The sequence below is a fragment of the Glossina fuscipes genome, unplaced genomic scaffold (genome assembly GCF_014805625.2).
Source record: "Glossina fuscipes isolate IAEA_lab_2018 unplaced genomic scaffold, Yale_Gfus_2 0, whole genome shotgun sequence".
NCBI lineage: Eukaryota > Metazoa > Arthropoda > Insecta > Diptera > Glossinidae > Glossina > Glossina fuscipes.
In genome coordinates, this window is record NW_023998414.1 from 44457959 (window position 1) to 44473549 (window position 15591).

Consider the following 15591-nt stretch of genomic DNA (forward strand, 5'->3'; position numbering starts at 1 on the left):
CAGGGCGTCAGGGTCCTGCAGTAGCGACAATACCCACCGAATAAATTTATTTGGATACGTGCTGTTTATGCTACTGACAGGAAGAAACGCCAGGGAACCAGTTGATCAGAATGCTTCTGCATTCTAAGGTAATTGAAACATTGTATAAATAATATTTATAAATTACTAATTTATTTCTTCTATTTCAGAATAAAAAAGGGTCCAGCGTACGTAGAAGGAAAAGAAGAAATCGTGCTTTAAGTACGGAAAAGTAAAAGTAATTAAAACGTTATATAAATAATATTTATAAATTACTAATTTATTTTTTCTCTTTCAGAATAAGGAAGATGCGGCAATAATGCCATATAGGAAAATCAATCAGAAAACGAACCAAAGTAAAGGTAATTAAATTTTTTTATAAAATTAACTTACACATCACTTATTTTTTGTTTGCTATTTCAGAATAAAAAAGGTACGATAATAATGCCAACAAAGAGAATCCTATATTGAATCGATAAAGTGAAGGTAAATATGTTATTATATATTTATATTTATATATTGCTTATTTATATCTTCTATTTTAAATAAAAAAAAACTAAGTTCAACTCTCCGCTCATCGCCTCGTATAGATGAAGATTCGGTGTATGCCAAAAGTAAATTTACATTTATACTTTTTTATTTTTCCTTCTTATTTTAATTATTAATTTGCTTTTACTTCATTTTACATTAAAAAAAAAGCGTACGCCTGCTTCAGCGGGATGCGATACTTCCACAGACCAGTAGTAAGTTTGCGGTCATCTTTACATATAAAATTTAGTAATTACGTTAATTTACCTTTGCAGATATCAACACACCTCTCAACGCACCGCATAACCCACTGTCAAGCAGCATACCGCCATATATTTATTTATTTACCTTATCTTGCCTATATTATACACGTTTATATTATATTATATTAATAAGGGGGCTTTATTTATTGTTGTAAATATTATTATAGTTTTAAGTTATGTTTATAATGATGTAGGCCTACAGGCCATTCAAAACAATTGGCAACGCGTTTATCACGGTACCTCAAGGCTTGTATGGAAAACCGTGATAAGCGACCTTAAGCAAAATTCGTATACTACCCGAAATGTTTAACAATTAATTACGTTTAATATGTTTAATAACGTTTCATGTCTCCTCTTCTTTTTAACATCTCTTCTGGGATAATAATTCAAGAAGCTATTCAAACGATCGAAGCAAGCGTAAATGATAGAAGTAACAACTTTAGATTAACCCTAAACATCATTAATAACCAAAATGTAGAAGGGTTTTCCAAGCTCATATAACTTAACTCCATATTACACGAATTTAATCTCTCCTATTATTTGTCTGTTTTATCTTATCACACGTTTTCTTTCCTTCATCTGCATGGTGGGGTTTTGCAACTGGTATCCAAGGTTTATTGGTCACTCATCTCTCAAGAGTGCGACGTATTTGGCATTACTAAAAATGTACTCGTTTCGGTTTGATGACCAATTTGTGCTTGATATTTTGCAGCTGGTTGCACTTGGATAGTCGACCCATTGGTTAGAGTAACCTCTACTTCGGTGGATAGTCTCTCGAGTGGTGATTTAAATGATTTGCTGAATTGTTGGCTGATAAAAGAGCTAATGGCGCCAGTGTCGATTGTTGCAGTCATTATTTTCCTTCCTATAACGGAAGTAATTGTGAATTTATAACCTTTAAGAATTAGTGCTGGGCATTAAACGGAAGGATTGGATTGTCGGGATTCGTTGCCCCTCTGTCCAATCGAATTCCGTGGGAGCTTTCCGGCTATGGATTACAATTCTGTTCTCTTGCAGTTCGTCTTCTACCATAATTTGAGATGTCTCGGCATTTAACGTACCACATGTAGCCAAGAAGCACGTTCCAGAAAATCTATTCTAACTTTTTTTTCTCATCCATTCTAGTGTGGCGCATTAGATGCTACGAAGCTACGACGTTATTTTTAAAAGTCTCGTGGACCCGTTGGATTGGGATCCGAATTTCATCTTCTCATCTTTGTAGACAACGTAGCGGAAGGAAGACTTTAGAAATCAGCTTGAAAGATGTAATACGACGTCCATTGCTTCCGGTTCTTCCGAAACCACGTCAGCGCTGTGTCTTGTAATACTTCGGGTATTGTGCTCGGTAATTCTCCAGGATTAATTTCATAAGACTCCGTTAATCCTTCGATTCCTTCACTGAAAGAAGCTTGGCATGCACCGTACTTGGTATTCCATTTGCGGAGTGTTTCCATAACTGCTTCTCACTGATAGATAGGATAGCTTGTTCAGGATTTATTACTTTTAGTGCTTGTACCGATTTCATATCTTTACTTTCGCTTACTCCATCTACAATAATTGCAGATTTTGGTGACTCATGTTCAGCTTGCAACTTAAGGAATCGGCCTATTTCTTCAGCTGAATGCTCTCTGATGATGAATTGGGCAAGTTTTTTCGCCTGCAGTTTCCTGATTAAATTCATTGATTATATTTAAACCTTCTTTAATTAGGGCGTAAGCCAATGATGTTTTCAATACTTCATTAATTTTCTTATTTCTTGCATAGAAAGGGAATAATTAACAGTTGATAACAAGATATATTTTATACTATATGCACGCAGTGAATGTCTGGAGAAACTGTTCTTCGATGTTTATAATCAGAAACGCCATTTTTCCGAAGCGAACTTGTTAGAAGATATAATGTATGAGTTAGCTTTGGCATTGATTCGATTTTAAAAATCTGCTATATAATAATTTAGTTATAAAATTCTCTTCGGCCTTTTAAAACTAGCCGGAGTTAAATTGAGTATATCACTTTATTCTTGATAAAAAAGCGGCTTGTGTCAACGATGATTTAGGTTATTCAAAATAGTCATATACTTTCGCAGAAAAGAAAATAAAATTCGGTTGCAGCCCGTCTGCTAAAATGATTTAGTGTTTTAATCTATTTTCCCAACGCAATTTTAATTTAGGAAATATGCTATAACGGTTTTCTTTTGAGATATTGTTAATGAGATTATCTCAGCTCAGTGAATGCGATACATTTGTGTGTATGACGGAGCAGAACGGTAGTTTTCTGAACTTCGAATTGTCCGCAAGTATTTCTCTTCGTGTGGAAATACTATACCAGCAGAAAATTAACCAATCGTTCCACTTTGAACATGTTTCTAAGTTCACTGTTTTCGTTATATTTTCTGGTGAGAGCAAATACAGTCGTTTCACTAAGAATTGGGCGCTTTGCGTGGCAATTTCTAGTCTTAGCTTGCTATGACGTTTTTGTGCCAACGGCCTACGGCGAGCACGGCAATGGTCATGTTATAGTTTGGGCATACATTCGAGCCAATGGAGTTGGAACATTGGTGTTTATTGATGGCCTTTTAAACAAGGAGCGTTATTTAAGTTAAGTTATTGAAGGAAAATTTTAAATGAAGTGCGGGCAAAGTTGGTATTTTGGAAAAATTCTACCTCAAGTATAACTCCCTCTTAATTCAAGAATGACTCTTATATAACTGCCACGAAGTGCTTCACTCCTTTCCCAAATCACAGAACATGAACCCCATCAAAAATATGTGAGATGAATTGGATCGGTACATGCGAAAACACTCAATCTCTTTCGTCTAAGATATGAAAAATAGACTATAAGAAGAATGAAGTAAGATGCCTGTTTCCTACATAAGAAAAATTGTATAAAATATGTCAAGACGTTTAAACAACTATTAAGCAAAAAGGATACGCCACTAGATGTTAATTTTTAATAATATGCGGTTTTTTTTTCTTCGTATTCTTCTTTATACGAAAAAAGCCAATATCAATGACGTTTTGTTTTCTAAGTTCTTGAAGTTATTTAGTTTTCTTGTATAATGGAATAGTGTTTTGTTTGTTGTTTCTTCTATATTTTAGTATACATTCTCTAGTAATACAAAATAGTAAAATAAATTTTTATGCTTAGACTATGGACTAGGTTTAACACACGTTAATTTTTTGTTAAGCAAAAAACCCAATATTAATGAGACTAGATGTTTATCTATTTGTTATTGGCGGTAGTTAAAATCCCACATCGATATTTCAACAAAATGAATTCTCTTCTTCGAAAGGGAATTTTTATAAATTTCAATATTAGTTAATTTTTCCGTGAAATAATTCTCATCGTGTCCCTTATTCGTCAAGAGAATATAATAATTGGTATCCTCGACAAGGAATTCGGTGGAGCCAGTTATTATAAATTAATGAAAATTCGACATCTCTTTAACAGTAAATCCACTCTAAACTCCGCAAAAAGAAGTAACAATAATTGCTGTTCGCAGTAGGAGAAATGCATGGGTACAAGTCGGCTACATGTGGCCAGGTTTATCGTAAGAATTACTGATTATCTGTTTCATTGACACAGCATTGCCTGAGCAAGAGTCTGCTCAGGAATTTTGAAAGTTTCTCGCTTAACTTTTTCTCGACGATAAGAAACTTAATAATAATGGTTTATGTTTGCTGCGGTAGCCGGGTAAGACTCCGCTCAACAGTATAAACCTCCCTTAATATTAATATCTTTTCGGCGATGACCCGATTTAACGATCAACCGGTGTTTGGAAATCTTTTATATTCCCAATCAGCGTACTCTGCCAGAAAAAAATTTCTTCTCGCTTTTGCCGTGGATGATTGTCTAAGAACACGAACGGTTGTTAAAATCTATTCTTAGATCTTTAATAAAAATCCAAAAATCAGCCGAACGATAGAAAACATTAGGGCTCTACTGATAGTATAGTTCTGGTTGTATGATTGTCTTGGGAGAAATTGTTGTTTGGTAGATGACGAAACAGAGATAGCTGAAATTTCTCCTTAAATGTTTGTTGTGGGTTTTGATGACTCTCTTAATTTTCAAGAAGCAGTGGAAAAGGCAAAAAGGTGCTGTGAATCGAGACATATTTCTTTTCGCAATACCAGCTAGGAAAATGCTGAAGGAACATTTTTACCATATATGCGAAGATTGCAATAAGAATCATATATTCCTGTGTGTGTTGAAAACCATACACACAGTAAAGCCCATGCTACGTGGATGTGTGCGCATACAATAGATTATGCCGCAGGGAGTTATGTTTGCCCTTGTTTATATATATTGGGTTGAGTATATATAGTGATATGTATTTTCATATAAATGAATATAAAGATAACACACATTTCATGATGGAAGATAGCAGATACATCTTGAACGGGGAAGTGAGGTGACTTCAATTTTACACGTCACATGGTAGGAAATTTGGTTCATATAAGTATATTTATTTGTCTCTAACATATTGTTACGAAATTCGCTTCTGGATATCGTTCGTATCACTATATATGAATTTTCTTTTTAAGAGAAATACACTTTCACGTTTTCAGTATTTAAGGGTAGGACTATTACCCCTTTACTTTGGCAATATTCTTGACTTCTTAACTCTAATATTCTTTTTCTACTCAATTTTTCTTGTCCGACTGATTCTTCCTTCCGCAAATAGAGTTTTTATATACATTTTTACAAGCATATTACTATTACCTAAGTTCATGGCTTCATTTTTTATCTGGTAATCTGCTTTTCCCGTAATCTTTTTCGTCGGCCGGCAGCTTCATGACGCACCTCGAATGTGCACTTGGGTTTCCTCTCTCTATGGAATTAGTTTAATTTTATTTGGGAATAAACTGGATTTGGGATTTCCCTAACAATATATAGAGGTTATGAAAAGCAAGCCATTATAAAGAGAGAAAGCCTGATTTCTAGTTTTTTATAACGGAAACTGAAAAATAATAAAATTTTTAGGAAGTAATTAAAGTTTGCCATATTTGGATCACTTCATGTGATTTTTTGGGCATTTTATAACATACGGGCTTCCATGAAACGTATCCCTTTGCAGTTGTAGTTTTTGGTGTATTATTACCAAAACGAATGAATAACTTACTACTTAATTGTTCAGCATTAACTTGTTGGCTTTCCCTGTTGGGTTGGAAAATTCAACACAAATCCATAATGTGTTCCTCAATCCATTGAAAAAATCTTTTTCAAAAACTTTTTTCATATCTTTGAAGATATCGAATAACCTAATTAATTAAAACTTTCGTTACGCATGAAGTCCAAACCCCTTTGCGTTATCATTTCTGCTATTTTATACGGGTTTGCATAAATGGTATGTTTTCTATCATCGCGTGGAGCAACCTGAACTGCTTCATTTTCTTTAACTACTAGCAAAATAACGTCAGGTAGTAAAAATTCAAATTGTTAGTCCGGACAGTTCTTTTGTATAACGGTATGTATTGAATTGATTGAAATACGTATATATATATATATATATAACCCTTTTAAATAGAATGTTGGATGTGTAAACTTACCAAAAAAATATATATAAAGTTCCAAATTAGAAAATTTTCGAGAACCTTTTTCTTTTTTTTCATTTAAGCGCAAATTTTTAAATTTATTAATTCGTAATTATTGCATCATCTAGAGGACCTTTTCCTAAGACCTGGCACAACGCACTTGTTCTCAGTGTTTTGCTTAAAATTTGAAGAACAAGAATGAAAAGAAATTGGATATCAGAAAGGTGTGAAAATTCTAAATTTGTAGAAAATGGTTAAATCTCCTGGGATATATATATTCGTTCACTTCACATTAAGATCGTAATGCGAATACAAAAATCATCAAATATTAGCATATTTAAGAAGGTTTTTGATGAGATAAAAGTGTTGTCTTCATCCAACTTTTTATGTCTTTTTATGAATTTTCGCTTTGCAAACGGGAGTAACATACACATTTTACGTAAGTGGCGTCTGAAAAACACCCTAAGAAAGATTCTAGAACAATTGTTCTTTGATATTATCCGAATTTTCCCTTCACAACAGGGAGCAATATACAAATTTTATGTACGCCGCGCCTGTGTGTGGTTTGAATACAATACCCCAATAGATTGTTTCATTATTTTCTAAAAGAACATTTCTTACTTTTGAATCACTTTCATTACTTTTCAATCACTTTTTCATAACGTTAGAACACTTCTCATTATTTCTCAAATACATAAAGCGTGCAAAATGAAAATGTAGAAAATAAATATGTAAATTTAAAGGTTTTATATTTAGATTTGTAATTCATATTGTGTTTTACTTTTTGTATATTGTTTCCGTTACTTTAAATTTGTTTCTATGAAATTTTTTTCTTTCTTTTTCATTTAAATAAAGTTAAAATTAATTAAGCAATAATTTGTTTAAGTAAATGTCCTCTATCGCGAAATCTCCAACAGATTTGATATTATATCTTCTCTCTAATCGCGTCTACTTTTCTCTTAACTTAACTGGTTTGTGGTGTATATAGCAATTGATAGATAGTACTAAATTGTTTTTGGTAATCGAGGCGTGTTTTCATATAAAGCGCGTTTACTTTTGAACCATTTTCATAAGTAAGTCTGTTGATAACGATTTTGGACGCTCGATGGGTAGACCCAAAGCACGATCCCAAACAAGCGAAGCCAATACGCCGAGAGCGCGCGATACACCGAACAACACCGTATAGTAGTTCATCTCCTTCATGCCATAATATTGCAATAAAACACCGGAGTGAGCATCCACATTAGGCCAGGGGTTCTTAACTTTTCCAGTTTCCTGAAGAATGGGTGGAACAACTTTATAGATTTTGGATACCAACTGGAAAAGTTCATCATTAGGTAAATGTTTGAGAGCGAATTCACGTTGACAGGTGTAGCGAGGATCGGTCTTGCGCAATACAGCATGACCATAACCAGGCACTACTTGACCGGATTTCAGTGTTTTCCAGATATATTCCTTCAGTTGCTCTTCGCTTGGGTTGCTACCAGCTTCTTTTTGCAACTTACGTAACCAGACCAGCACTTCCTGATTGGCCAACCCATGTAAAGGTCCGGCCAAACCGTTCATACCAGCGGCAAATGATAAATAGGGATCGCTTAAAGCAGAACCCACCAAATGTACCGTGTGAGCTGACACATTGCCACCTTCATGATCACTGTGTATGGTCAAATATAGACGCATTAATTCTGTAAACTTGGGATCATCGTAACCCAACATCTTAACAAAATTAGCAGACCAATCTAAGCTCGAATCGATTGACTTCGAACCTTTTCCATTACGATATGTGTTACAGTAGATGGTGGCAGCTACTACTGGCAGTTTGGCAATCAAATCCATGCTATCTTCATAGACATGTTCCCAATATTTTGATTTGTGAACACCCTAACAAGAAGAAAAAATCAACATTGAGATATATATAAATTTTAAGATAAATATCCTTTTTTCACTTACGTCTGAGTAGGCTTTGGCAAATTTGCTGTCATGATTCAGGGCAGTGATGGCAGCCGAAAATTGTGACATGGGATGCAAGCTAGTGGGAAAATTGTTCAACATGGTCACTACATGTTGTGGCAAAGCAGCACGTGCAGCCCACTCGCGTGAAACTTGTTTTACTTGAGCTTTGCTGGGCACTTCACCAGTCAACAATAACCAGAATAGACCTTCAGGCAGAGGCTCCTCACCGCCGTCAGCCGCCGGTAACACTTTTTGACATTCCGGTATGGATAGACCACGAAAACGAATGCCTTCCTCAGCATCTAAAACTGAAGTTTCCGTAACCAGAGCTTTAATACCACGCATACCGCCGTACATCTATAAAGAGAACGCAAAAAAGGTAATGTTACGTAATTAAAAGTACAAAAATGTAGTCAAAGGCATTGTATCTCACTCTTCTATATATTTGCACGTCAATACTGGGCAAACGCAAAAAGAGTTTGTCGAAATTTAGGAAGAAATTGTTTAGTCATGTAAAACTAGTTTCAAAAATCATAAAGTTTTAAGAAGCAGGTGAAGAAATTATTGGAATTTACTCATATTGAAAAGAGTGATTTACCAAATTTCAATAAGACTACTGCAGTTCCCAAAACTGCCTACTTTAAATCGTTTTTCGATTCTTGAAATTTCGAAGTACGAACGTCGTTTGCCTTATGCCTATGTATTTTATTTCGGAAACACGCTGATGAGAAGCAATCCTCTTATCAATAAGTTTGCGAGTGAAGGGAAAAAATGGTAATGAAGCCAATCTCTAAAAAGCAGATTCCTTCGGGATCTCATTACCTAAGGCCTTCTTTTTGATAATAAAACACCAGAAATTACACATTGTTTTGAGGCATACTTTTCATGTGAGCCAGCATTATCGAAGGTGTCCAAAATAACATATGAAGTAATTCAAACATAGCAAACTTAATTTACTTCTTATAACTACACTTTCTTCTTAATAATATGAACCAAATTCTGTACCGTTATTGTTTTTTGTTAATTTGCTGCTAAGGACAAATTTTCATAATAAAAATTAAAAAGAAAAACTTTTTCTGAAAAGCTTACTGTTTATGAGAAATTTTATTTAAAGCGAAATACAGAAAAAATATAGAAAATAGACGCATGTGTTCTAAATTTGCTCTACTATATTTTTATGTGCAATTACCATCAGGAATAAATTTTCGTTATGAAACATTAACAATTAGGTCTTTTTGGCATATAATTTTGGTTTATATTTCATGATAATCCTGGTATGCGGTGGTATCCAAAAAATAAATTTACGTAGTCAAAATTCGAGAAGGTTAATTTCAATATCAATTTGCTATTATGACCCAATTTTCACCATGAAATATTGACCTTTTCTACGGTATAAAGATTCAGTTATCGCAAGAACTGTTATATGAGAGGAGGTTCGAAAAATTAGCTAAGCCGAATCAAATTTTTCGTATCATTTTAGAATGCCGAAATACTAGCACACACTGATTTTTGAAAGTTTCTTTTTTTTTTTTGCTTTTAACGACTTTTCAAAATAAGGCATTATATGGGGAGGGGAACGATCCAAATCATTTTCAATAAAGTTCGATCTTGTGTTGTGAGGGCAAAAATTGCCCGTAACCCCTTGCTGGGGTAGCTCAGCGGCTTAAAAACTAGTTCTTCGTAACTGACTACTCTTTCTCTTTCCCCTAACTTCTCTTTGCTTAATCCTATAGCACCCTACTTAACTTCTAGCTTACTCTAGCACCTCCCCTCCAGAGACGGAGAAGCTGTGAGGCCAAAACGATGGACGACTTTGGTTCCTCACAGTCTCAAAGCACGTTAGTACATCAAATTTCATTAAAATATCTCAAAAATTGCATCCTGTAGGTTAGAGACAAAAATACATGGGCAGACATCAGACGGGCAGACAGACAGACAGGGTTGGATCAATTCAGAAATTGGTTTTGAATCAATTAGATAATCAAAGGTGGGTTTATTTTAACCCTTTATGGGTGTTACATACGTCCGGACAAACTTAACATAGCCTATACTAAAAGTGGCGTAGGTCGTTAAAACGTTTAAAAATAAAATTCGACGTATTTTGATAAAACTTTGTGCAGAACAACAATGTTATGTTAACTTAGCCAACAGTTACCTAAAAGCAATACAAAATATAATCAACCCCGCTTAACTATTTTTTCTTAAGGCCTTGCTGATCAATTAAGTAAGTAAATGATGATCTAACATAACTAGTTAAAATGTAATCCCAAGGTAAACTACATTGAAAAATAAAGATTTAAAAAGTTCGCGTACTAACAATATATAAGATAAGCCATGTTTTTTAGTTGCGGCCATCGGTTCAAACTAATAGCTTTTATCCAAATGAATGTGAAGAATTTTCGGCTTAAATAAATATCGAAAAACGAAAGATGAGGAAAGATTAATTTACTGTAAAAGAATCAATGAGCAGAACTTGCTGAAGTAAAACAAACATGGAAGCCAAGAATGATGCTTAAGATATTCTATTGGGAACGAGGAGAGCAGTTTCTTCTTTATGGCTGATGTAATTAAGATGTGATTTCAGTTCGTAATAAAAATATATTTAAGGATTGTGTAGTTTCCTTAAGAGTACAAAAGTGCAAAGCGAAATTTACGTACCTAACCGCTAAGACAAACAACACATTTACGACAATACATTTAAAATGTGATATAATCGCTCACCCCAAGCAAGACGGCCAGCGTAGTCACTAGAAGATGGGGAAGATATATTTCAGTAAACGCTTACCATATCGATAGTGGTTTCACCCATTTTAAACGACCCATGTTGTTTACGGAAATTCTTTACTCTCTCCTGTTCAGCTGGAATCTTAGCAGCTAAAACGTCACGCAAACTGGAATCGGCTGATATAAAACGAACGTAAGAGGCCAACAAAGCGTTTATTTTCTGTAACATGTATAAAAGAAATTAAATATATTACATAATTAATAGACTGATATTACAACGCAAGTTGTTGTAGCATTATAGCATCACATAAATTTCTAAAATACAAGCACGTATAAATTTGAAAATTATTTTATTATAATTTTCTGTTGATAACGAATAACATTTTTATTCTAGTAAATGTGAATGATACGAGTACTTATACACTTTTCAATAATATTCCACTGCATACTTGAACGGTACTTTCCCATGTGCGGCATCAATATAATTTATTCAAGATTTAAATAATTATGAGCTTTGTTCTCGTTACACAAAAAACAGGTACTTTTTTCCTGTATACGATAACACTTTTAGCTTGCAAGATGCTTAGGAAAGAAAATCTGCTGATAATGACATACTGAAAAAATAAAAAAAAATAGATGCACGTACATATATATGTTTGTACGTATATAAAGACGATCTTTGCTCACTAAACTTCTCCACAAAGTTCAAGTTCATTTATTAAACAGTTCAGTTGTAGTTGCTTATGACTAAAAATAATTTTCGTAAAATTAATTTCTAAACTTAAACACGATTTTTCAACTATATCACTAGTATGGCGCTAGGAATACAAGTCTTCCCGAAACCTATTTTGATCACATTCATATTTAAACTAATTATATGAAAATGGTTTCATTTCTTAATGAATTAACTTTTATTTATTTACCTCTACTTTGGGATGTGTGTGTTCATTTATTAATTAATACTTTACTCTATACGCCTGCAAAAAGAATATTTGAAAAGAATAATTTGAAAACTTCGATTTTTCAAGGCAATTTGATTTTGAAATGTACAAACTCAGCACAAAATATATAATCTCATCGCGATGTTAACGAAAATAACAATTTGTTGTTACTATATTAAGAGGGGTAGCCGTCGCAGCAAAAAAATTAAACTTTTGAAATTTTTTTGTTAGCAAAAAATGTTAAAACTAACCAATGTTATTGTTAAGATACTGAACAAATGTGAACGAAAGACATGGAAACTGCAGGCGATCTTCCATTCGTCATTTTGAAAAATCTTGCTTCTTGTTATTGATATGTTTCGTTATTGTAATAAGTTTGTATTATTTTTTTTTATTAGTCTACAATCTTGGCACCATCAAAATGCTTGCCATGTTCAAACACTCTTACTTATCTTCTTTCCGCGGCGATTTTAAGCCCGAAAATGCCTGCTTTGTTGCATTTGCTAAAGATACTATTGCATATTTCACGAAAACAGTTAAGAAATGTATAATTCAAAAGCTGCATGTGTAATCGACACCAAAAACTGGACCCCGGAGTTTTAATTTCTTCGCAGACACACGGAAAAGTTTCGAACCACTTGCCGCCTCCCGTTTGCAAATTCTTTCAAAGTTTTTTAAAATTAACAGGTAAGACGTTGAGTTGTAACTGCGCAGCACAAATTCCGCAGACTGATTCGGACTGCTTCGGGCAAAAGTCAAAAATTTCAAAAAAAAAGAATAATGTTTAGCTAAAGAATTTTGTCCAAAATACTCTAAAAGATTCAAAGCATCTATCAAGCCAAAAAAAATTTTTTTTGAAAAACTTATAGTGCCATCCTTCTTGAGTAATTATATTAAATTTTAGATCGGCATTTAGTACGTGAGGTTTAATATAGAATTTCGGATGATCAAACAGATAAATAGCATTACATGGTTAAAATAAATCGGATTCTCATTTCAAACAAGAATACATTTTATGGAATCATTAAAAGTGGATCTGGAGGTCGAACATTTGTTTCAGCTATCCTTTAGACTTTGATATTTTATTATGCGATGTGCAGGATAACAATGCATTAAAGAGTCAATTACAACATTATCTCCTGCTCTGAAGCTATCTCTTCGCGTTGGGAAACAAGTAGAGAGCCAGATTAGTTTAAGAAATAGCATAAATATAAATGTTACAATTATTCTTTGCTTAATACAAGCAATAGGTATGTATAATTCTCGTGTATGTAGTAAAAGTCGATCATATTTCATCGAATGTCGGAACGCCAGGAGATCTTTGAAGTGTAGTAGATATCTTATATGATCTCATATAAGCATTTTCGGATATTAAAAATTAAATAACCAAGTTATTATATATTATGTAAACAATGTTGTCCGGTTTCATCTTCAAGACCTGTGCACTGACGTTCGGCTCGAGCGTTTAGATGTTACATATCCAATTACCAGTTGAAAATGCGTCAATCCGAAAGTAATAAAAAATGACATCATTTACTTACATGAATAAGTGCATGTGTTTTTTATTGCCTTAGTTCTAGCAAAATATCGTTTACTTTTTTATTTTGTAATTTAAAAAATGCACGGTAACGTTTTGTTACGGTGGTTTCCTCGACTCTTTTGCCCTTTCTCCTTCTTTCTGTCTTGACAGCTTCATTGGCTATTTTGTTCATTATTCTTGGACCACTATTGGCACGTCTAAACAGGTATTAAGCTTCTTATACGGATTCTTGGTTTCCCGACAGCCAACTTTATATCTATTCTAAGTGTCTTTTTTTACTTATTTTTGTTATTATTATTATAACAACAATATTAAGCTTATATCAACTTTTAACTGTGTTGAGATAATTTAATTGTAAGTTTATTTGACGGAGTGGCTGCCTGATTTTCTTACATTGTGCCATGTTTTCATAATAGAGCAAAATATATAAAAAAACGATATAACTTATTGTTTCTTACTCATACCGCGATGTTCGTACACTACAGCAGTAAGCAACTGAACGATCTTTAAAGGCTTAATAGATTTTACGTTAATAAATTAAGTTTTCTTTGTAATTGATGAATTAAAATAAATATTTAAGACTTAATGCCGTGACGATAATGATCACGATTTCACCGTCAGGCATCCGAAAACTTCTTAAATTGTATCTATCTAGCTATCACAAAAAGAATGAAAAGAAGTGGGAACAGCTTTTTCTAAAAGAAAACTGTTCTCCGAATATTTGCGTAAAATTCAGAGTAAAAATAGCGATTCTAATATACAGAAATGCTCCCGATTCAGAAAAAAAAGTAAACTGTTCTCCGAATATTTGCGTAAAATTCAGAGTAAAAATAGCGATTCTAATATACAGAAATGCTCCCGATTCAAAGCGTTTTGAATCTACGATCGCCTTATAAGTAGTGTTGTTCTTATTTCTACATCGTAACTACCAATTCAATTATGATGATAAAAAAAAATAATAATAATAATTTAGACAAGATTTGGTATTGTGAAAGCGAAAATTTTGTAGGTATGAAATACGACTTTAGCTGAATATACTTACTCTCTGATATTTAATTATAGCAATTATTTAATAAACCGCTTAACCGAAGACGTGAGACGCTAAATGGAAATATAATTTTTGCTCCAAACACAAGTCTGATCTTTTTACCAGAGACAATTGAAATTTACGATTATTACTTAATTTGTTTATTTCTTTCTGTTTAAGTTGCCCACGCGGTTTTTAAGTCTTTATGCAATTTGTTTAGTAAAAGAGGAATCAGCTCAATCTTTCTGAATATATTATAGCTCAGTCAATTATTGTTACTTTTTTTGGCACTTCGATTCACTGCTAATGCAGCTTAAGCTTCAACCTTTGACCCTAACTCTTGCAAAAACGTCAAATCTTTTACAGATGTTACGTATTATTGATTACTTATGCATTATAAATGCATTAAATGCTATATTCCAAAAAGTTTCAGCTCCCGATTTAGTTTCTACGATACTGCCCATTAAACCGCATTTTAATAGTTGTTTCTTCATTTAGTTCTCTTTTTCCCTTGGCCTCTGTTTATTGTCATTTGTTTATTTATTGTAATAAAACTACACAAAAATTTAAGAAAAGGAACGCTAGCAATGAAGTCCATTGACTCGCCTAATGTGACATTTATGTTTTATATATATACGTGTGAAAAATATAAATAAATTTTAAAAAATTATATATGTTTTATATATATTATTGTATTTTACCTGTTTAAAAATGTATAGGTATCAGAATTAGCTTAAGTTCAAGATATTGAATTCATACAAGAAATTATATAATTTAAGTATATTATTTCGTTTGGCGATTTAAGAAAAGATATAATCGTGACAGTCAGCATGATATACTCAATTTGTAATGTTTCATTTTTATTTTGAACAAGAGCTGAAGAAGAGGAAATATATATTATTAATTTTCTGTGCGGCGATATATAATAATGTCCATCCAGATTGATCTGGTCATAAATCCTTGAGCAGTTGTTGATATAAGGTTTTAGTAGTTGGTTCTTGGAGAGAAAGAAACCGGTCAATTCTAATGGGCGAAGGGTAAAGTTTGTGTGATGGTAAACTCG

The 15591-nt window shown here is 33.2% G+C and overlaps 1 protein-coding gene and 1 long non-coding RNA gene across 2 annotated transcripts in view; one reads left to right on the forward strand and one right to left on the reverse strand.

The window, feature by feature from the left end:
• The first annotated feature begins 220 nt into the window (after positions 1-220).
• Positions 221-2210, forward strand: LOC119641968. The gene is made up of 6 exons (XR_005247920.1): positions 221-256; positions 317-380; positions 442-504; positions 580-632; positions 718-761; positions 822-2210. It is a non-coding gene; the product is annotated as an uncharacterized LOC119641968 (long non-coding RNA).
• Positions 2211-7306: 5096 nt separating this feature from the next.
• The window catches only part of LOC119641719 (probable citrate synthase, mitochondrial), a 19577-nt gene continuing 11292 nt past the window's right edge, over positions 7307-15591 (reverse strand). The window contains exons 3-5 of the mRNA XM_038040573.1: positions 11082-11240; positions 8294-8653; positions 7307-8224 (exon numbers count right to left, since the gene is read on the reverse strand). Of these exons, the coding sequence (XP_037896501.1) occupies positions 7394-8224; positions 8294-8653; positions 11082-11240 (1350 nt within the window). The 3' untranslated portion in view covers positions 7307-7393. The remainder of the gene's footprint in view (positions 8225-8293; positions 8654-11081; positions 11241-15591) is intronic.